Here is an 18,834-nt window from a genome sequence, read left to right on the forward strand (position 1 = left end):
CTTCCAAGTAAGGGAGCATTCGTAGGTTCCAGGGGCTTGACGAGAACATACCTTTTTTGGGGGACCATGATTCAGCCGACCACCCTTGGCAAGCTCTGTCTGTTGACCCCTCCCCACCCAGCACATCCCATCCATCTAGCTGCCCTCGGCACCCTCGGCACCACCTGGGATGGCGTGGCACAGTGACCGTGGCTGGCGGTTTGTCTCTTGCCTGTGTCTTCACGTGTGCTCAGCCCCCGCCTGTGCCGAGTGGTCTGTCAGTGCCCGACACCTTTGTGTCAGCACGGGCTTTTGCTGCTTCCCGCCGGCTGCAAGTCCTGTCAGCTGTGCCGGGGTAATATTTCTGGGCGCCACCTCCTCTCTGCACCGTCAGCCAGGCCAGGCCTCATTCCTCCCACCTGGATTGTTGGGAGAGCTGCCTCGCTGACCTTTCCACGTCAGTCTTCCGTCGCCTCCAATTTACTCTGAGCACTGCTGCCAGATGATCTTTCTAAAGTGCCATTTTCCTCCTGTCACCTGGTCAGGAGCTTTAATAAGTTGGCCTCCCCGACATCAGTCTCACAGGCCGGCGATGTGACCCCTGCTGTCTTGTAGAACCTGCTGCTACCTAATCATCTGTGGCTCCATCCACACACTGCTGGGTCCCACTGGTATTTCCTGCCTTGCCATCGCGCTAGGTGACTTACGTATTTCATTACTTGCTCTACGTGTTGGAATTTTATGCACTTTCATCTTCCCCAGAATGTTTCTTCAGCTTCTGGTGGCTTTTCTTTGGGGCCCTGTCCTGTGGCCTTCTGTCACACCCGAGATAGCACACATTCAGGTGTGGTGCGTCATGGATCCCAGGTGGGATGGGAATGGCGAGGTGTTTCCCAGTCCCTGTGCCTGTGGAGGGGAAACGCAGTAAGCCATCCATTCATTCCACAAACAACAATTGGAGGCATAATTTTGTGCTCGGTGCTGCCAGGTCCTGGAGGTTCACTCTGCAGTGGAGAGCTGCAGTGACTAAGTGGTCACACAGAACATGCCCCTACACATACATACACACACAAAGATGTGGGCATGTACATTTCACATATATGTACCTGCAGACACATTCATGTGTAGAAGTCTGGGGTAAGGGCCATGAAGGGAATGTCCAGGGTGCTGTTAGGCTTTAGAATGGGGGACTGACCTGAGGGCTGGGGGATCCAGGGAAGGAAGGGACACTTCTCCTGAGAGTGGAAGAATGGGTAGGAGTCAGTGAGGCAAAGGGAAAGAGGCGTCTTGGGCCAAGGAGCGGCCTCATTAGAGGCCTCAGGAAGGAAGTACGTGGGATGGACAAGAAGACCAGCGTGGGTCACAAGGGGAGGTCGGCAGGGCCAACTGGGCAGTGTCTGCCTGGGAGTCTGGTCTGGACCCTGAGAGTAGCTCTGCTCATTTTCTCTTCTAGGTTAGAAAGTCCAGTCAGGAAGTGCTGCTGATTCTTCTGGAACAGGATCTAATTTTCCAGCATGACATTGAGAACAAAGTGTGTCCGCTCCTGCTTCATCTCTCTGCCGCAGACAGTAACGACGAGTACAAGGCGGAAGCGGTGAACGTGAGTCTGTCAGGGGCTGGCTCTCAACACCTTTGTGAGACTTTGCTGCAAATGGCTTTCCTCCTGCCTTAGATTTTGGTCAGTGCTGTCTCCCTAAATGAGGTAGCTGGTGATGGGCCTTGGGCAGAGAGAGCTCACGGTTCAACTCTGGCTGTGCTTTGGAAATGCTCATTCTTCTATCAGCAGTGGTTTTAGGAGGCAGAGCGTGGGAAAACAGCCACGCGGGTGTAGCGGAGGCAGCTGGCTTAGACATCTGCAGGCAGGGTCCTGAGCTGTGTGCTGCAGCCTGGTGGGCTGGGGGCCTCGTTTCCCAGAGTAAGGGGCCAGGTGGCCATGTGAGATGCTTCTAGGTGGCAGACAATTAAAAAAATTTTTTTTTAATAGACATGTATGTTGATCTATTTTATAGATTCAGACAAGACTTAAGTATATAAGCAAACACAAAGAAGAGTTTTGAAGAATGCAGATATGGCAAAAATGTTTGCAGCACTTTGGGAAGTGCCATGCTAAAGTATTTGCGCTCATATCAAGGATACACAGTTCAAGGAGTCATATAAATACCGTTTCTTCTGCACTGAATGATTAGTATTGTGGGGTCCTTGGGTTAGTAAGATTCCATGTCCAATGGGAAATGAATTGTACAATCACAGACTTTGTACTTACTTCTAGAATCCTCGCCGAGCCAGTGCTGGCTTTCCTCTACCACGTTCCAGGTATCCCCAGTTAGTTCTCTGGCCTTTGTCTTTGTGGCTCAAGGCAAGGTGCTCCGTCATCAGGGGCACCTGGCTTTCTTTAGCCGCGTCTCCTCCGTTGACCCGAGTGTAAATGACACCATCCAGCCCTTCCCTCCTATTTGCGTTATAGCAGTAAAGAGAGTTCCAGGATGATTCCGACATATTAGGAAAACTCTGTACCTAAAGGGTTTAAAAACCAAAAGCCTTAATTGTGAATACAGTAAAAGATATGGAAGGGAGTCGTTTTCTTGGTTGGAAAAGACCAGCGTCAGAGAAGGGCATGTTTTTCTAATTCAAAGTGCAGAAACATTATTCACCGTGGGGCTAAGAAATTGTATTAGGGCATCAGAACATTTGGCAATTACTCTTCATTTATGTAAAAGTTTTCCTCAACTGCGCGTTAAAGGTCTGGCTTTTTAAACTAATTTAATTTTTTTGCATATTCTATACGCTTATAAGATGAATCAGGTCGAAGAATAATTGATTATTAAAATTCAAATTCTCCAGGGTTCTTTTATAAATTTCAAGTTTCCCTACAAGAAATTAAATTTATTTTGCAAAATGAACCTGGATGATATCATTTAGTTGGGGTTTTTGGCAGCTGATCAGTGAACTTTGCCAGCTAGATCCTCTTTTTTGTTTGGAAGTTGGTTACGACTGACAACCAAATATCTTATCCCTAAAGACTGATAACATCGTGAAAAATAAGGCCAATGACATTTTTGCTTGATTTTTTTTATTTGATTTTGTTTCCAAACCCTCCATTCTTGTCAGCACTATTCTTCTTCTTCTTTTTTTTTTTTGGTAGAATTATTTGGAAAGTATAACAAGCCTTCAAAAAGCTATCTTCACAAATCGCTTGCAGAACAAATTAGTTCACATAAATTGCATTTTTTTTCATTGAAAGTGAGTTGCTGGTATCATTACTTGAATGTGTAAGCTTTTAAATGTGACTGCGAAGAACAAGAGTGGTCTTGAGACCCTCCCCAGGCCCTGCACACATCTGTCTTCTCTGGGGTGTCCTTGAAGGTGCTCTGCTTCTTTCCCCGTCGGGCTGTGATGGGAGAAGTATTTGGGGTGTCTCATCTGGCCCATGCGTACTCTGATCTGACTCAGAATCTGTTCTGCCTTCCTCCCTCCCTGGCGCCTATAGGCCAAGGGGCCTTGGAGGGGATATTCCTTTGGTACCTTGGAGCTATTTTGTACAGATGGAGCTGGGACTGTAGGTGGAGAGTGGGTTTCCTTACTTGAGGATGAGAAGGCCGTACGTGTACTGGCTAGAACTCCCCCTGGAGGGTAGAGATCTGATGTAGCTGGTCTGTGAGTGATACCCCAGATGTTACAGGCACCCACATTAGCAGATGGTCCAGGGAGCGGTAGGCTTGAAGTATTGTTGTTAGGTGCCGTTGAGTCACTTCTCACTCATAGCGACCCTGTATACAGCAAAAGCAAACACTGCCTGCTTCTGTGCCATCCTAACAGTCCTTGCTATGTTTGAGCCCTTTGTTGTAGCTACTGTGTCAGCCCGTCTCGTTGAGGGTCTTCCTCTTTTTCTCTGACCCCCTACTTTACCAAGTGTGGTGTCCTTCTTCAGGGACTAGTCCCTGCTGATAACACGTCCAAAGTAGGTAAGGTGAAGTCTCACCATCCTCGCTTCCAAGGAGCATCCTGGCTGTAGTTCTACCAAGACAGATTTCTTTCTTCTTCTGGTAGTCCGTAGTATGTTCAGTATTCTTCGCCAGCACCATAATTCAAAGGCATCAACTCTTTTTGGTCTTCCTTATTCATCATCCAGCTTTTGCATGCATATGAGGCGATTGAAAATACGATGGCTTGGGGTCAGGTGCACCTTAGTCCTCAAAGTGACATTTTTGCTTTTGAACACTTTAAAGATGTCTTTTGCAGCAGATTTGCCCAGTGCAATATGTCCTTTGATATCTTGACTGCTGCTTCCGTGGGTATTGATTGTGGATGCAGGTAAAATGAAATCCTTGACAACTTCAGTCTTTTCTCCATTTATTGTGATGTTGCTTATAGGACCAGTTGTGAGGAATTTTTTGTTGTTGTTGTTGTTGAGATGTTATCCATACTGAAGGCTGTAGTCTTTGATCTTCATCAGTAAGCACTTGAAGTGTAGTTGCTGAGAAACAAAGCCAGTTGGGCTGGTCTCTGAACCTCTTTGTGTCTGGCTCTCTCTGCAGCTCTGTGGTGTGAACTTTGCTGCATCTCTGTGTTCATAAGCTCACACACCCGATCCGTGCCACTTTGATGGTATTGCTTCTCAGTCCAGAAGAAACTGCATGCCCACATGAGCAAAATGTATGCCTGTTCACTCAACTTTTCACTCTCAGGAGAAGTTACCATCTGTTGGTTCTGATGCTAGCTAGCATCTCTAGCGGCTCTGTGGTGGGAAAATCACCCAATGGGCCCCGAACATTTTACACTGAGTTGTGCAGCCCAGCATACATTTTGGGGCAGGGGACATGGTTCCTAACAGCTGCTGAGAATTTGCATTTTCAGATGTACTGAATCAGAATCTACAGTTTCACAAGATCCCCAGGTGATTCTTATGTATAGTAGATTTTGAGAACTCCTGCTTTACTAGTGGCTCTCAGAATTGGTCCCTAACCAGCAGCATTAGCATAGCCTGGGAACTTGTTAGAAAGGCAAATTCTCAGCAGGGACTTGAACCAAGAACGAACTGGTTCGAAGGCCTGCTGGCTCCATATGTGAGTGGGTAGGTGTATTCACCTCCTTTGTGGAGTTAGTGACTTGGTTCATGCCTGTCTTCTTTCACTTAGCAGTTGAGTTGCGAAGCTCTGTTTTTTTTCTTCTCCCTCAAGATGGTGAATGCCATGTCACCTTCACATTATTGGCTCCCAGCACAGCGCCAGGCCCCGAGTCAGCCCTAAGTAAATGTTAGTTGTTGAATGAATGAATGGGTGGGAACTGGGAGAGCTGTATCTTGTAATTATACCCAGACAGGATAAACAAGCCACCAGAGACCAGTTGTAACTCCCCTTGCTTGCAAGGAGGCTATTAACATTCTGAGGTTGTAACTCATTGCCAGAAGCCTGTTTCTCCCAACATGCTTTCACATTAAGGCTTCCTCATTTTTTGTCATCATTCCTATTTTTAAGTTGATTTTTAATTGTACATTTATTTAAGAAGAATGTTGTGGTTATGTACTGTGAGGAATAGTTGGCCCAGAGCGACTCAGTGAAGATCGTCGTTTCATCCAAGTGGTTCCCAGGGCCACGACGCTGTTGTTCCATGCCATTTGGTGTGTGGACTTCTAATGATTCTGGATTTGATTTCCACTGTGCAATAATACGGTCACATGGGTGTGGCAGGTGGAGGGGGTGGGTGGAGACACTGGGAACTTCTTAGTTGCCTGTTACACTGGCTACGGATGCTTCCCATTGTCCCTGTTTATTGAGGCTGTCACTTCATACACCTCTGCAGAGAAATAGGGGTCCCATCAGTCTTGAAGACAGCCTTTCCATGTCTGTGCTGCGGGATGGTTCCCCCACCACTGGCTTTCTTTCCCTTCTTTTCTGCTTATGTGCAGTTCCCAGCGGTGTAGGGATGGAGTGTTGACCCAGGTCCTTTTCTGCTGTGAAAAGGCAGTGCTGCCTGGTGGGAGGGCCACAGATTGAGCAACAGCAAGAACTGCCCGTGTCTTCCACCCCTCCTTCCCTCCCTCTCTCCTCCTTCCCTATCTCTTTCCCTCCTTTTTCTTTTTTTGAGGGGGTGGGGAGGGGAGGGAGTAGAATAGTTCTTTATAAGTTTTTATGGGTAACTTTTGATTTTGTTTTAATTTCAAACTCACAGATAGGTTGTGAGAACAGTAAAATGAACTCTTGTAAACCCTTTACCCAACTTCTCCAGTAGTTTAGATTTTGCTCCATTTGTTGTATGGGATTCTTTCTATCTACACACACACACAAACACACATGCACATTTTTTCCTGAACCATTGAGTGTAAGTTGGAGACATTATGATTCTTTATCCCTAAATACCTTGTGTGTATTTCCTAAAGGAAATCCTCTCCTACACAACCATAACACAGTGGTCGAAATCAGGAAGTTGAATACTGATGCAGTACTAGTGTCTCATCCATGGTCCATATTGGAATGTTGTCAGTTGTCCCAATAATGTTCTTTTTTTTTTTACTTTTATTGAGCTTCAAGTGAACGTTTACAAATCAAGTCAGTCTGTCACATATAAGTTTATATACATCTTACTCCTTACTCCCACTTGCTCTCCCCCTAATGAGCCAGCCCTTCCAGTCTCTCCTTTCGTGACAATTTTGCCAGCCTCCAACTCTCTCCATCCTCCCATCCCCCCTCCAGACAGGAGATGCCAACACAGTCTCAAGTGTCCACCTGATACAATTAGCTCACTCTTCTTCAGCATCTCTCTCCTACCCACTGTCCAGTCCTTTTCATGTCTGATGAGTTGTCTTCGGGGATGGTTCCTGTCCTGTGCCAACAGAAGGCTTGGGGACCATGCCCGCCGGGATTCTTCTAGTCACAGTCAGACCATTAAGTATGGTCCCTTAATGAGAATTTGGGGTCTGCATCCCATTGATCTCCTGCTCCCTCAGGGGTTCTCTGTTGTGCTCCCTGTCAGGGCAGTCATCGGTTGTGGCTGGGCACCAACTAGTTCTTCTGGTCTCAGGATAATGTAGGTCTCTGGTTCATGTGGCCCTTTCTGTCTCTTGGGCTCTTAGTTGTCGTGTGACCTTGGTGTTCTTCATTCTCCTTTGCTCCAGGTGGGTTGAGACCAATTGATGCATCCTAGATGGCCGCTTGCTAGCATTTAAGACCCCAGACGCCACATTTCAAAGTGGGATGCAGAATGTTTTCATAACAGAATTATTTTTCCAATCGACTTAGAAGTCCCCTTAGAGCATGGTTCCCAAACCCCCGCCCTTGCTCCGCTGACCTTTGAAGCATTCATTTTATCCCAGAAACTTATTTGCTTTTGGTCCAGTCCAGTTGCGCTGACCTTCCATGTATTGAGTGTTGTCCTTCCCTTCACCTAAAGCAGTTCTTATCTACTAATTAATCAGTAAAAAACCCTCTCCCTCCCTCCCTCCCCCCACTCCTCGTAACCACAAAAGTATGTGTTCTTCTCAGTTTATACTTCTCAAGATCTTATAATAGTGGTCGGATACAATATTTGTCCTTTTGCCTCTGACTGATTTCGCTCAGCATAATGCCTTCCAGGTTCCTCCATGTTATGAAATGTTTCACAGATTCGTCACTGTTCTTTATCGATGCGTAGTATTCCATTGTGTGAATATACCACAATTTATTTACCCATTCATCCGTTGATGGACACCTTGGTTGCTTCCAGCTTTTTGCTATTGTAAACAGAGCTGCAATAAACATGGGTGTGCATATATCTGTTTGTGTGAAGGCTCTTATTTCTCTAGGGTATATTCCAAGGAGTGGGATTTCTGGGTTGTATGGTAGTTCTATTTCTAACTGTTTAAGATAACGCCAGATAGATTTCCAAAGTGGTTGTACCATTTGACATTCCCACCAGCAGTGTATAAGAGTTCCACTCCCTCCTCAGCCTCTCCAGCATTTATTATTTTGTGTTTTTTTGGATTAATGCCAGCCTTGTTGGAGTGAAATGGAATCTCATCGTAGTTTTAATTTGCATTTCTCTAATGGCTAATGATCGAGATCATTTTCTCATGTGTCTGTTAGCTGCCTGAATATCTTCTTTAGTGAAGTGTGTGTTCATTTCCTTTGCCCACTTCTTGATTGGGTTGTTTGTCTTTTTGTGGTTGAGTTTTGACAGAATCATGTAGATTTTAGAGATCAGGCGCTGGTCGGAGATGTCATAACTGAAAATTAGGGCTCCTAGGGTTGTCCCTATTTTTTCTTCCATGATCTTTATCGTTTTAGTCTAAAGATAGTTTAGGTCTTTGATCCACTTGGAGTTAGTTTTTGTGCTTGGTGTGAGGTATGGATCCTGTTTCATTTTTTTGCAAATGGATATCCAATTATGCCAGCACCATTTGTTAAAAAGACTATCTTTTCCCCAATTAACTGACACTGGGCCTTTGTCAAATATCAGGTGCTCATATGTGGTTGGATTTATATCTGAGTTCTCAATTCTCTTCCACTGGTCTATGTGCCTGTTGTTGTACCAATACCAGGCTGTTTTGACTCCTGTGGCTGTATGATAGGTTCTGAACCATTAATGTTCTTGACAAATGTTTTTTCACCCAGTCCAGATTCGGTCTGGGAGCGGGCACTGTACTTGGTCCTCATGTCTCTTCAGTCTCCTTTTATCTCGAATAGTTCCTGAATCTTTCTTTGAGTCATACCATTAAGGTTTTTGAAGAGCCCAGACTGGTCTGTTTGTCCGGTCCTTTTGAGGATGTCTGCCAGTTTGAGCTTGTCCAATGTTTCTTCATGATTAGATGCAGGCTCTGTATTTCTGGCAGGAACACCCCAGAAGTGCACTGTGTACTCAGTGCATCTTGTCAGGAATCATGAGACTTCAGTTTGTCCCAGCCTTGGGGATGCTCACTTGCTGGCTTGGCTCCCCAATGTGCGGTTACTGTTTCTCCCCCTTGGACATGATAGGGGGAGTTACTCTGAGACTATGTGAACAGGCTTCTCTTCAGCAGACTTTCTCCTGCTAATTTAGCATTCCCTGATGATTCCTGGCTGGCACTCTGCTGTGCAGAAGAGAGCTCCTGTCTCCATTATTTGCTGACATTTTATTGAGGATTTTTACATCTATATTCAAGAGCTCTGTTGTAGGCAATTTTCTTTTCTATTATGTCTTTGTCAGGTTTTGGAATCAGGGCTATACTGGCCTCAAGAAATGAGTTGGCAAATATTCCCTCCTGTTCTATTTTCTGAAAGATTTTAAGATTGCTGTTCTTTTTCCCTTAAATATTTGTTAGAATTTACCAGTGAAACCTCTGGTCTTAGAATTTTCTTTGTGAGATGGTTTTTGTTAATAGATTTAATTCAGATATAGGCCTATTCAGATTTGTTGTTTTGTCTGTCATTTTGATAAAGTTGTGTTTTTTAGGGCACTTATTAATTTCATCTGAGTCGTCCCATTTATTGAAATTAAGTTGTAATATTCCGTTAAACCCAGTGTCATTGAGTCGACTCCGACTCATAGCGACCCTGTAGGACAGAGTAGAACTGCTCCGTATAGTTTCCAAGGAGCGCCCGGTGGACTTGAACTGCCAGCCCTTTGGTTAACAGCCGTAGCACTTAACCACTACGCCACCAGGGTTTCCAGGGAGCAGTCCCGTATCATCCTTTTAATGTTTATAGGATCTGTAGTGTTAGCTCTTCTCATTTCTGATATTGGTAATTTGTGTTTTCTCTGTCTTTTTCTTTCTTGATCAGTCTTGCTAGGGGCTTGTCAGTTTTATTAATGGTTCCTGATTTGATGGAGGAACCCAGGTACTGGGTGTGTTACTCCACAAACTGTGAAAAGGCATGGCACTCCTACTGCTCTGCTGAGTTCGATAATTCACTGCAGTGACCACACAGAGCTCACAGACAGCACTCAGGATTATGGGCTTATTAGGGAAGTAACAGGTTACAGGTCAGGTCTGGGAATGCTCAGGATGCAGTTCTTCTGTCAGGAGATCCCCTTCTCAGCCGTGCTCACAGGCACGCCTCTCTCTGGCCATCAGCTCTGCCCTGCATAGGCAAGTGTTACAAAGCTCCTTTAGCTCTTCCAGCAAGTACCCGCGAGGTACCCCACTCAAACAATAAGCCTCATCCTGAAGATGCTCAGCTCTAATTCCATGGGTCAGCAAACCTTCCTTGCAGAAAGTGAAGAGGACTTGAAGCACTTACTGATGAAGATCAAAGACTGCAGCCTTCAGTATGGATTGCATCTCAATATAAAGATAACAAAAATCCTCACAACTGGGCCAATAAGCAACATCATGATAAATGGAGAAAACATTGAAGTTGTCAAGGATTTTGTTTTACTTGGATCCACAGTCAATGCTCATGGAAGCAGCAGTCGAGAAATCAAATGATGCATTGCCTTGGGCACATCTGCTGCAAAAGATGTCTTTAAAGTGTCGAAAAGCAAAGATGTCACTTTGAGGACTAAGGTGCACCTAACCCAAGCCATGGTATTTTCAGTTGCCTCACATGCATGTGAAAGCTGGACAATGAATAAAGAAGACTGAAGGAGAATTGATGCCTTTGAATTATGGTGTTATTGAAGAATATTGAATATACCATGGACTGCCAGAAGAACAAAGAAATCTGTCTTGGAAGAAGTACAGCCAGAATGCTCCTTAGAAGCAAGGATGGTGAGACTTCGTCTCACTTACTTTGAGCATGTTATCAGGAGGGACCATTTCCTGGAGAAGGACATCATGCTTGGTAAAGTAGAGGGTCAACAAAAAAGAAGATGACCCTCAATGAGATGGACTGACACAGTGGCTGCAGCAATGAGCTCAAGCATAACAGGGATTGTGACGATAGCGCAGGACTGGGCAGTGTCTCGTTCTGTTGTATGCAGGGTCACTGAGTCAGAACCGACTTGATGGCACATAACAACAACAAGAACATGATATATTGACCCTTTTATCATTAAATATCTTTCATTATCTCTCATAATCATAAATATCTTAAAGTCTGCTTTAATATTAATATAGCCACTCCATTGTTCTTATGTTTACTGTTTGTTTAGTATATTTGTTTGCATCTTTTATTTTCAACCTGTATTTCTTTACATTTAAAAGGTTTCTACTTATGTCAGCATATATTTGGGTCTTGCTTTTATATCCAGACTGACAGTTTCTGCCTTTTAATTGAAGGCTTAGTCCATTTACATTTAATGTAATTATTGATAAGCTTGGATTTATTTCTGCCATTTTGTTGTTTGTTTTCCATTTGTCTCATCTGTTTTTGTTCCCCTGTTCCTTTTTTCCTGCCTTCTTTTGGGCTAGTTGAGTATTTTTTAGCATTGCATTTTAATTTCTCTATTGAAGATTTTCAATTTTCAGCTATACCTATTTTTTTTCTTTTGGTGTTTACTCTAGGGATTACACAAGGCATCTTTAACTTAACAGGCTTTATTTAGAGTCAGTATTGTACTACTTTATATAAAATATAGGTACCTGGCAACAGTATAGGCCCATATATCCCCTTTGTGCCATTGTCTTTATATATTACATTGTCTTTATATATTATATTATGGACCTGACAGTATTATAATTTTTGTCTTAAACAGTTATGTAAATTTTGAAGAAATAAAGAGAAGACAAAAAAATATAGCCTTTTATACCCATATTTTTACCATTTTTGGTTATCTTTCATTCCTTCATTTAGATCTGAGTTACTATCTGATATCATTTTCCTTCAGCCTGAAGGACTTCCATTGGTATTTTCTACTAGGTCTTTTAGTGATACAGTCTCTGTTTTTGTTTATCTGAAAATATCTTTATTTTGCCTTCAGTTTTGAGTAATAGTTTTAACAGATTTTATTTATTTCAGCACTTTAAAGATGCCATCCCTTTGTCTTCTGGCCTCCTTTGTTTCTCATGAGAAGTCAGCTGTCATTCATATCGTATTCCTGTATATAAATCTCCTTTTTTCTCTGGCTGCTTTCAAAACTTTTCCCTTTATCTTTGGTTTTCAGCAGAGTGAGTGTTTATCCTGCCGTGAGATCACAGAGCTTCTTGGATTTATGTGTTGATACCGTCACCTAATTTGAGAGGTTTTTGGCTTTTGTTCCTTCCAACATTCTTTTTTCTGTGCTGTTCTCTCTCTCTTCTTTCCATCTGGGACTTCAGTTACACAACTGTTGGGCCACTTGGTATTATCCCACAGGTCTTTGTGGCCTTGTTCATTTTTCGTCAATTATTTTTCTCTCTGATATTCAGATTTGATAATTTTTAAGTTCAGTGACCCTTTTTGTCATCTTCAATCTTCTGTCCTACCCAGTAAATTTTTATTTCAGTTATCGTACTTTTCAGCTCTAGAATTTCCATTTTGATCTTTTTTTAGTTTCTATTTATCTGATAAGAGTCCCTACCTGTTCTTCTTTATGCATATACTTTCCTTTTTATCCTTGAACATACTTATGTTAGCTTCTTTAAAGTCCTTGTTTAGTAGTTGCAACATCTGGATCATCTTGACATTGTTTTCTATTGACTGCTTTCTTCTTTATTTTCATTTTTTCCTGTTAATACATGTGTAGTGATTTTTGATTGGACACTGGACATTATAAGTGATACATTGCAGAGACTCCGGATTTCGTTATATTTCTCTAAAGTGATTTTTGGACTTGAAAGGTCTGCAACTCCAGACTGTCTCCCTTGTGGTGAGCAGCTTCTGAAGTCCCTTCTGTTTATCTTCTAGCTGCTACTTTTTTGCAGAGTCCTCTGGGATATCATCCATGCATGTGTAGTTTGGCAGTCAGCTGAAGATTTAAGCAGATTTTGGGCACAGATTTTGGGTCTTACTTCCAGGTGTCCTCCATTGCAGTTCATCTTTTAAGTTTCTGCCTTTTGATTGCTCTCCAGTGCCTTCGATTGGTTGTTTTTTATGTTTTGTCAAGGTTCTTTAATTGTTATCTGCAGGTGGGTTAGTGTGACCAAGCTATTCTGCTATTGCCGGAAATCTTTTTTCTTTTTTATAGTTCCCATTTCTTTGTTGAGATTCCCAATCTGTTAATTCATTATGGCCCTATTGTACTTTTAGTCCTTGCACATATTTATAATTGCTGCTTTAAAGTCCTTTTGAAGTGTGCTGATTATAACACCTGGGTCTTCTGTGGTTTGTTTCTACTGATTGTATTTTTCTTGAGTATAGGTCACATTTTTCTGTTTCTTCTCATGTCTGTGGATTTTTAATTGTCTGTTGGACCTTGCTGATGAGTGTTGTAGAAACTCTGGATTCTGTTAGTTTCTCCTGAAGAGTGTTGGTTTTGATCTGGCAAGCGGTTAACTTGGCCAGGTTCAAACTTCAGCTTCTGTTTCCCTGCAGTGGAGAGCAGTGGAAACTACACAGTTCTTTCTGCCTTCAAGCTATTGCTTGTCTTTCTTCCACCCTCACTCTCCAGCTGCTCTTGTGGCCTAAACTCTCTCCTCTGACTTCTCAAGGCAATTAAACTGTAGCTCTTGTTGAGGTCTAGTTACACTGACAGCCATGCAGAATGGAAGTGACCTCAGGCAAAAAGCAGCATAAATGCAAACTTTACCCTTCTTTGAAGGAGAAACTCCCTCCTTTAGTTTCTGCCTGCTTTAAATCCTCTCCCCCATTGCCACCTGATGTCGTCAAGTTGATTCCAACTCATAGTGACCCTACAGGACAGAGTAGACCTGCCCATAGGATTTCCAGGGAGCAGCTGGTGGATTCGAACTGCTGACCTTTTGGTTAGCATTCCAGCTCTTAACCACTGTGTCACCAGGGCTCCAGATTCTCTCTAGTGCCCACAAATCATTGTTTAGACTTTGCTACCATGTATAATTGGTATTTGTTTAAGGGCAGTACACCCTTCTCTGCTCTTACTGCATGTCCCACCTCAGCACTATTTGTTTTTGGTCACATCACTCAACCTCTTTGAGCCTGAGATGCCTCATCTGGAAAATGAGGATAAATAATACCCATGTCATAAGATTTGTGGGAAGGTAAAATCAGCTGACACATGCTAGTTGTACCGGGCTCACGGTGGGCACCTGGCAAGCAGTGACTCTTGAGCATCAAGAAAACTCTTATCTGAGTAAAAGTTGAGAAATATCTGGCCTTGCATTGATTATATAACTTAACAAAAAGCTCAGAAGAAGGTGTTCTGTATTTGTACTTCCTGCATGTTTTGCCAGCATGTTGAATGTCTGCTTTTTGAATATTCCTCGTTAGTGTTACCTGAGACTCATATGCCCTCACATGATTCTCACTGTCTTGTTATTTTAGATAATCTGCAAAATGGCTCCAATGCTGAGCAAGAGCACAGTTGTACGCCTGCTGCTGCCTCGATTCTGTGAGCTGTGTGGTGACAGGAAGCTCTTTCAAGTCCGGAAGGTTGGATCATTTAGCTTCAAAATTCTTAAGTTAAAAAAACAGGAACAAAAACATAAAAATTGATTCCTCTAAAGTTTCTGTTTCAGTAGAAACAGTCTGGAGGGAAAAATGTGGCCTGGGTGAACCACGTCAGGAAAACATCTGAAGTATGTTGTCAGTTTTCACTGCTGGGGAATGCAGAGACCTGCGGGGAGGAGTCTGCCTGAGTCAACCTGTTGCTTTTAGGCACAGGCGGATGAGTCATGGGACCGCTGCTGGCTTGTTGTTAGCCACCTCGGCAACTGACCTTGAGAGTCATTAGTGGGGTGATTTGCCCCAGGGGCCTCTCTTATCTTTGCAGTCCCAATCCTGCATGCCTTTTGGTCACTGGCCACTCGGAGTTGAGCTCTTCCTTTCGAAGGCCATGGCCTTCCCTCCCTTAGCGGCCTCATCTTCCAGCTTGCTCTTTGTGGCTTGACTGTCCGACTCCCCCTGATGTCTCATCATGACTCATAGGCAAGACGATTGATCTCGTTTACAGCCCGGAGAACATTAAGGTCTCTTTTGCCCTATTGCTAACTGAATGTATTGTGTATCAAGATCAATTTGGAACAAGAAAGATCTCGAATCTGGTTACCCTCTTGTAAATCTCCTGTTCTGGATGCACTAGCAGCACCTGGTGTGGTGCCGTGGGTGGCGGGCACAGCAAGTGCTCGTTAGCGGTCTGGCTGCTGGTTAGTGGTGTGACGACTGTCACGCGGCTTACTCATTTTCATAATTTGTTAAGACAAAAAGACAACTAAGACTAATGGGTATGCCTTTTGCCTTTTTAAGGTGTGTGCTACAAATTTTGGTGATATTTGTTGTGCCGTTGGACAAGAAGCCACTGAGAAGTTTTTGGTATGTGAAGTTTTGCAAGTTGTAATTGCTGACTCGCGTCTTAGCGGAGTTTCAAAGTCAGTTGTAAAGTCTTACCTTTACAATTCTGTTGCTTTGAAATGCTAGCTCAATTTTGCATTTCTCTGATTGAAATTCTGTGACTCCTGAAGTTAACATTTTTCATTAGGCAGCTGCTCTGTGGAGTGGAAGGTCTTCCCTGTGGACTTTTGCTGTTGCCCCCTCGCTGGTCACTCTCCCCGATTCTCTTTTCATGGTCAAGCCCCTTTTGACTGCTCTTTCTGGAACACTGCTCTACCACCTCACTCCAGGGCTCAAAAACGTTTGGGATTTTTCCTCAGTCTGTAGGTTAAAATACAGACCCTTAGTGCATTTTCTCAGCTCCCTTTCCTGCCTCACCATCCTAAGTTCTGAACCCGGCCTGGTCCAGTCTCACCTCTGGCTGTACAGCTGAATTATGGGTAGGGCTGGTGCCCCATTGCTACAGATTCTAATTCAGCAGGTCAGGGTAGGGCCCGGACATCTCTGTTTCTTATAAGGTCCCTCATGATTTGGACGAACCACTTCTCTAGCCACATCAGGTAATTTTTCAGCCCCCTCAAGTAACCTTGCTCATTACTGCCCTCTCCCTCAATGGACCCCTACCTGGCAGGACCCTCACTTGAGGTCTTCCTCAGGACAGGACCCATTGTTTTCATCTCTGTCCCCAGTGTCTAGCCCAGTCCTAGAGAGCTGCATAAATGTTTGTAACTTTTATTTGAGAGGATACACTACCTATTGATCGGAAGTTAACCTCAGAAAGTGGAATCTTCAAGTTGATTTTTAAGGTTATGTTTAGAAGCTCGTTTTATTATAAACCATGTCAGTCTACTTCTAACCCAAGAATAATTTTTAATGGGCTGGTGCTCTGAATGTCCTTCTAGTTACTGAGGAACAGCAATGGCCCACATGGTAATCTTTCTATGGATGAACATGTTCATGATCACGTAATATTTCCACGTGTGAAGCATTTTAGTCTACTTATTTTATGTTAGGATGTTAAAAACAAAGATCCTATTCAAGGATAGATTTTAGAAGAGAACATAATCATGACTGGCATGCAGACAGAAAATGAACTCCTGCCAAAGACTTGACCTCACTCGTTTATTAATGAGAGAACCAGTTAAGATATCACAGCTACGTTAATGGAGAAGTGATTGTACCACACGTTTATGGTCAGACCAAGGGTGCTGAAGTGGGTTTACACACGGATTCAAAACTGGTCAGTATCGAGGGTGATAATCAACTGTACCCGCGAGCACGGTTTGCATTTCTGTGGACAGGGATTATTTGCAGTACTCTCAGTTTGTAACAGCTTGCCTTCTATCACTACAGAGTTGTAAGGTACTCTAAAGACAGTGATACCCTGAATGGGAGAGCTAGTGGGGATACCCACTCAATTTTAAAGTTTTTCTCTATACTTCATGTAACAGTGATCCATCATTCAGACTTTTTTGGGGGGTTTTCTCTATTATTCTATTAAATTTAACCAAGCTGTTTACTAAAATTATCTTAAAGGAATGTTTATCTCTTTTACTTACCTTGATTTCCATTTGCTTCAAATGATTCCCTTTATACCATTATATTTTCCCCCTTCTTTGTTATTAATTCATGGGTATGCCTTAACTCCAGCATTGAGACGGGCCCCACCCAGTTTTGAGTAGCACTATTTTTTTTTTAAATAATACTTTGTTGTGTTTTTGGTGAGGGTTTACATAGTAGTTTAGGTTCCCATTCAACAATTTCTACACAAATTGTTCAGTGACATTGGTTGCATTTTTTGAAATGCTTGAACATTCTCATTATTTCCATTCTGGTTGTTCTGTTTCCCTTAATCTAGTTTCTCTGTCCTCTTACCTTCTCATTTTTGCTTTAATTTTTGATGATTTGGTTTCACATAGATGATATTTTAAAGGAACACAGTACCACAGGTAATATTATTTATTTTATGAGCCAGTCTGTTATTTAGCTAAAAGGCGACCTCACGGGGTAGTTTTGCTTCTTAAAGAGTATCTCAGGGCAATAGTCTTGGGGAGTCCTTCAGTCTCAGCCTGTCCAGTGCGTCTGAATTTTTTAAAGAATTTGAGTTCTGCTCTGCATTTTTCTCCTGTTCTATCTGGATCCACCTATTGTGGCTCTGGTCTTGAGTAGCACTATTTTATTTGCTTTGGTAGATCCCAAAGTTTTTTGAGCTCTGCTCAGATAATGTTTGGGGGATGCGAAAAGCTTGTGCGGAGTGCTTCATGGCTGTGTCCTATACCACGTCACCTGAGGTCCGGAGGGCCAGGCTCTCGCCGCTCTTTATCAGGCTCATCAGTGACCCCTGTCGATGGGTAAGTCAGCACTTGACTGTGTATTGCACCTGTGAGTCCATAGCAAGGTCACAGGCCTCACGTGGGTGTCCACATGTGTGCCCATGGACTTGGCGCATGCGGTAACAGATTGGCATCATTAGGTGTAGGACTAAACCCATTGCTGTCAAGTCCATTCTGACTCATAGCAACCCTGTAGCACAGAGCAGAACTGTCCCATAGAGTTTCCAAGGCTGTAGTCTTTACAGAAGCAGACTGCCACATCCTTCTCCTGCAGAGTGGCTGGTGAGTTTGAACTACCAACTTGTTGGTTAGGAGCCAAGCGCTTTAACCACTGCACCACCAGGGATCTTGGTATAGAATTAGGGCTCCTAAGAATCTGAAAAGCTTTGGGGGATATTAAGACAGCGCCGTGGACCTTCACACTCTTAGAGCATGGAGGTCATGGCCAGTGGAACTCAGGAGGAAAGAACCACAGTTGTGGATTGTTGCCTTTTCTGTTATGGTCAGGAATTTGCCTCGGCATGATTAATAAGATCTGTTCAAACACTTTACCAAGCCTGGTGTTACCTGATGCGGACTAACATTCTGGAAGAATCAGAAACATAGAGTGGGGCCTGGCGCTCCCTCGTTTTCTGTTTAAGTCCGGGAGACGACTTAGGAAGCAGGAGTTATGCTTAGACGTCTCATCTGGGCCGATGCTATACTCAGCTTGCTGCTCCCTCCGGTTTCAGGTGCGCCAGGCCGCCTTCCAGTCCCTGGGCCCCTTCATTTCCACCTTTGCAAACCCCTCCCGGGCTGGCCTGTATATCCGAGAAGATGGGATCCTGAGCATCCGACCCCCAGCCCAGGCCCGAGGCTCAAGTTCTCCTCCTCCAGGCAGCTGTGCTGACACCTCCTCAGCCTGGTAAGGTCCCGCCAGCATGGGCACCTGGACCCCTGCTTCATCTCCAGCGTCCACCTCAAACACTAGCAGTTATCTCCTCCCGAGGTTTAGTAACAGTGACCTTCTGGGCAAGATGGGATATTAACGCTTTAATTATGTAAAGAAGCAAAAAGTAATTGCAATAATGATTTTGAGACGTGACTACTGGGTTATAAATAATGAAGCTACTGTGTCTCCTAAATTTAGATAAAATATTCATTGAGAGCAGTGATTAAATAACCTGTAAAGAGAATTTTCTCTCACTTTTCAATTAATGAAGTTCTTTGGATAATTTACAAGAAGAAAGTCGGCAGGTCTCCCAAAC

The 18,834-nt window shown here is 43.6% G+C and overlaps 1 protein-coding gene across 6 annotated transcripts in view; it reads left to right on the forward strand.

The window, feature by feature from the left end:
* LOC126067813 (serine/threonine-protein phosphatase 4 regulatory subunit 1-like) overlaps positions 1-18,834 on the forward strand; it is a 107,190-nt gene that overhangs the window by 70,132 nt on the left and 18,224 nt on the right. For 4 of the 6 annotated variants that reach the window (XM_049870061.1, XM_049870062.1, XM_049870063.1 and 1 more), the window contains 5 exons: positions 1,433-1,579; positions 14,250-14,357; positions 15,171-15,236; positions 17,447-17,605; positions 18,319-18,491. In XM_049870061.1, coding sequence (XP_049726018.1) covers positions 1,433-1,579; positions 14,250-14,357; positions 15,171-15,236; positions 17,447-17,605; positions 18,319-18,491 — 653 coding nt within the window. The remainder of the gene's footprint in view (positions 1-1,432; positions 1,580-14,249; positions 14,358-15,170; positions 15,237-17,446; positions 17,606-18,318; positions 18,492-18,834) is intronic. The other 2 variants (XM_049870064.1, XM_049870066.1) reach the window with 2 other exon arrangements.

The sequence above is a fragment of the Elephas maximus genome, chromosome 25, assembly GCF_024166365.1.
Source record: "Elephas maximus indicus isolate mEleMax1 chromosome 25, mEleMax1 primary haplotype, whole genome shotgun sequence".
NCBI classification, from domain to species: domain Eukaryota; kingdom Metazoa; phylum Chordata; class Mammalia; order Proboscidea; family Elephantidae; genus Elephas; species Elephas maximus.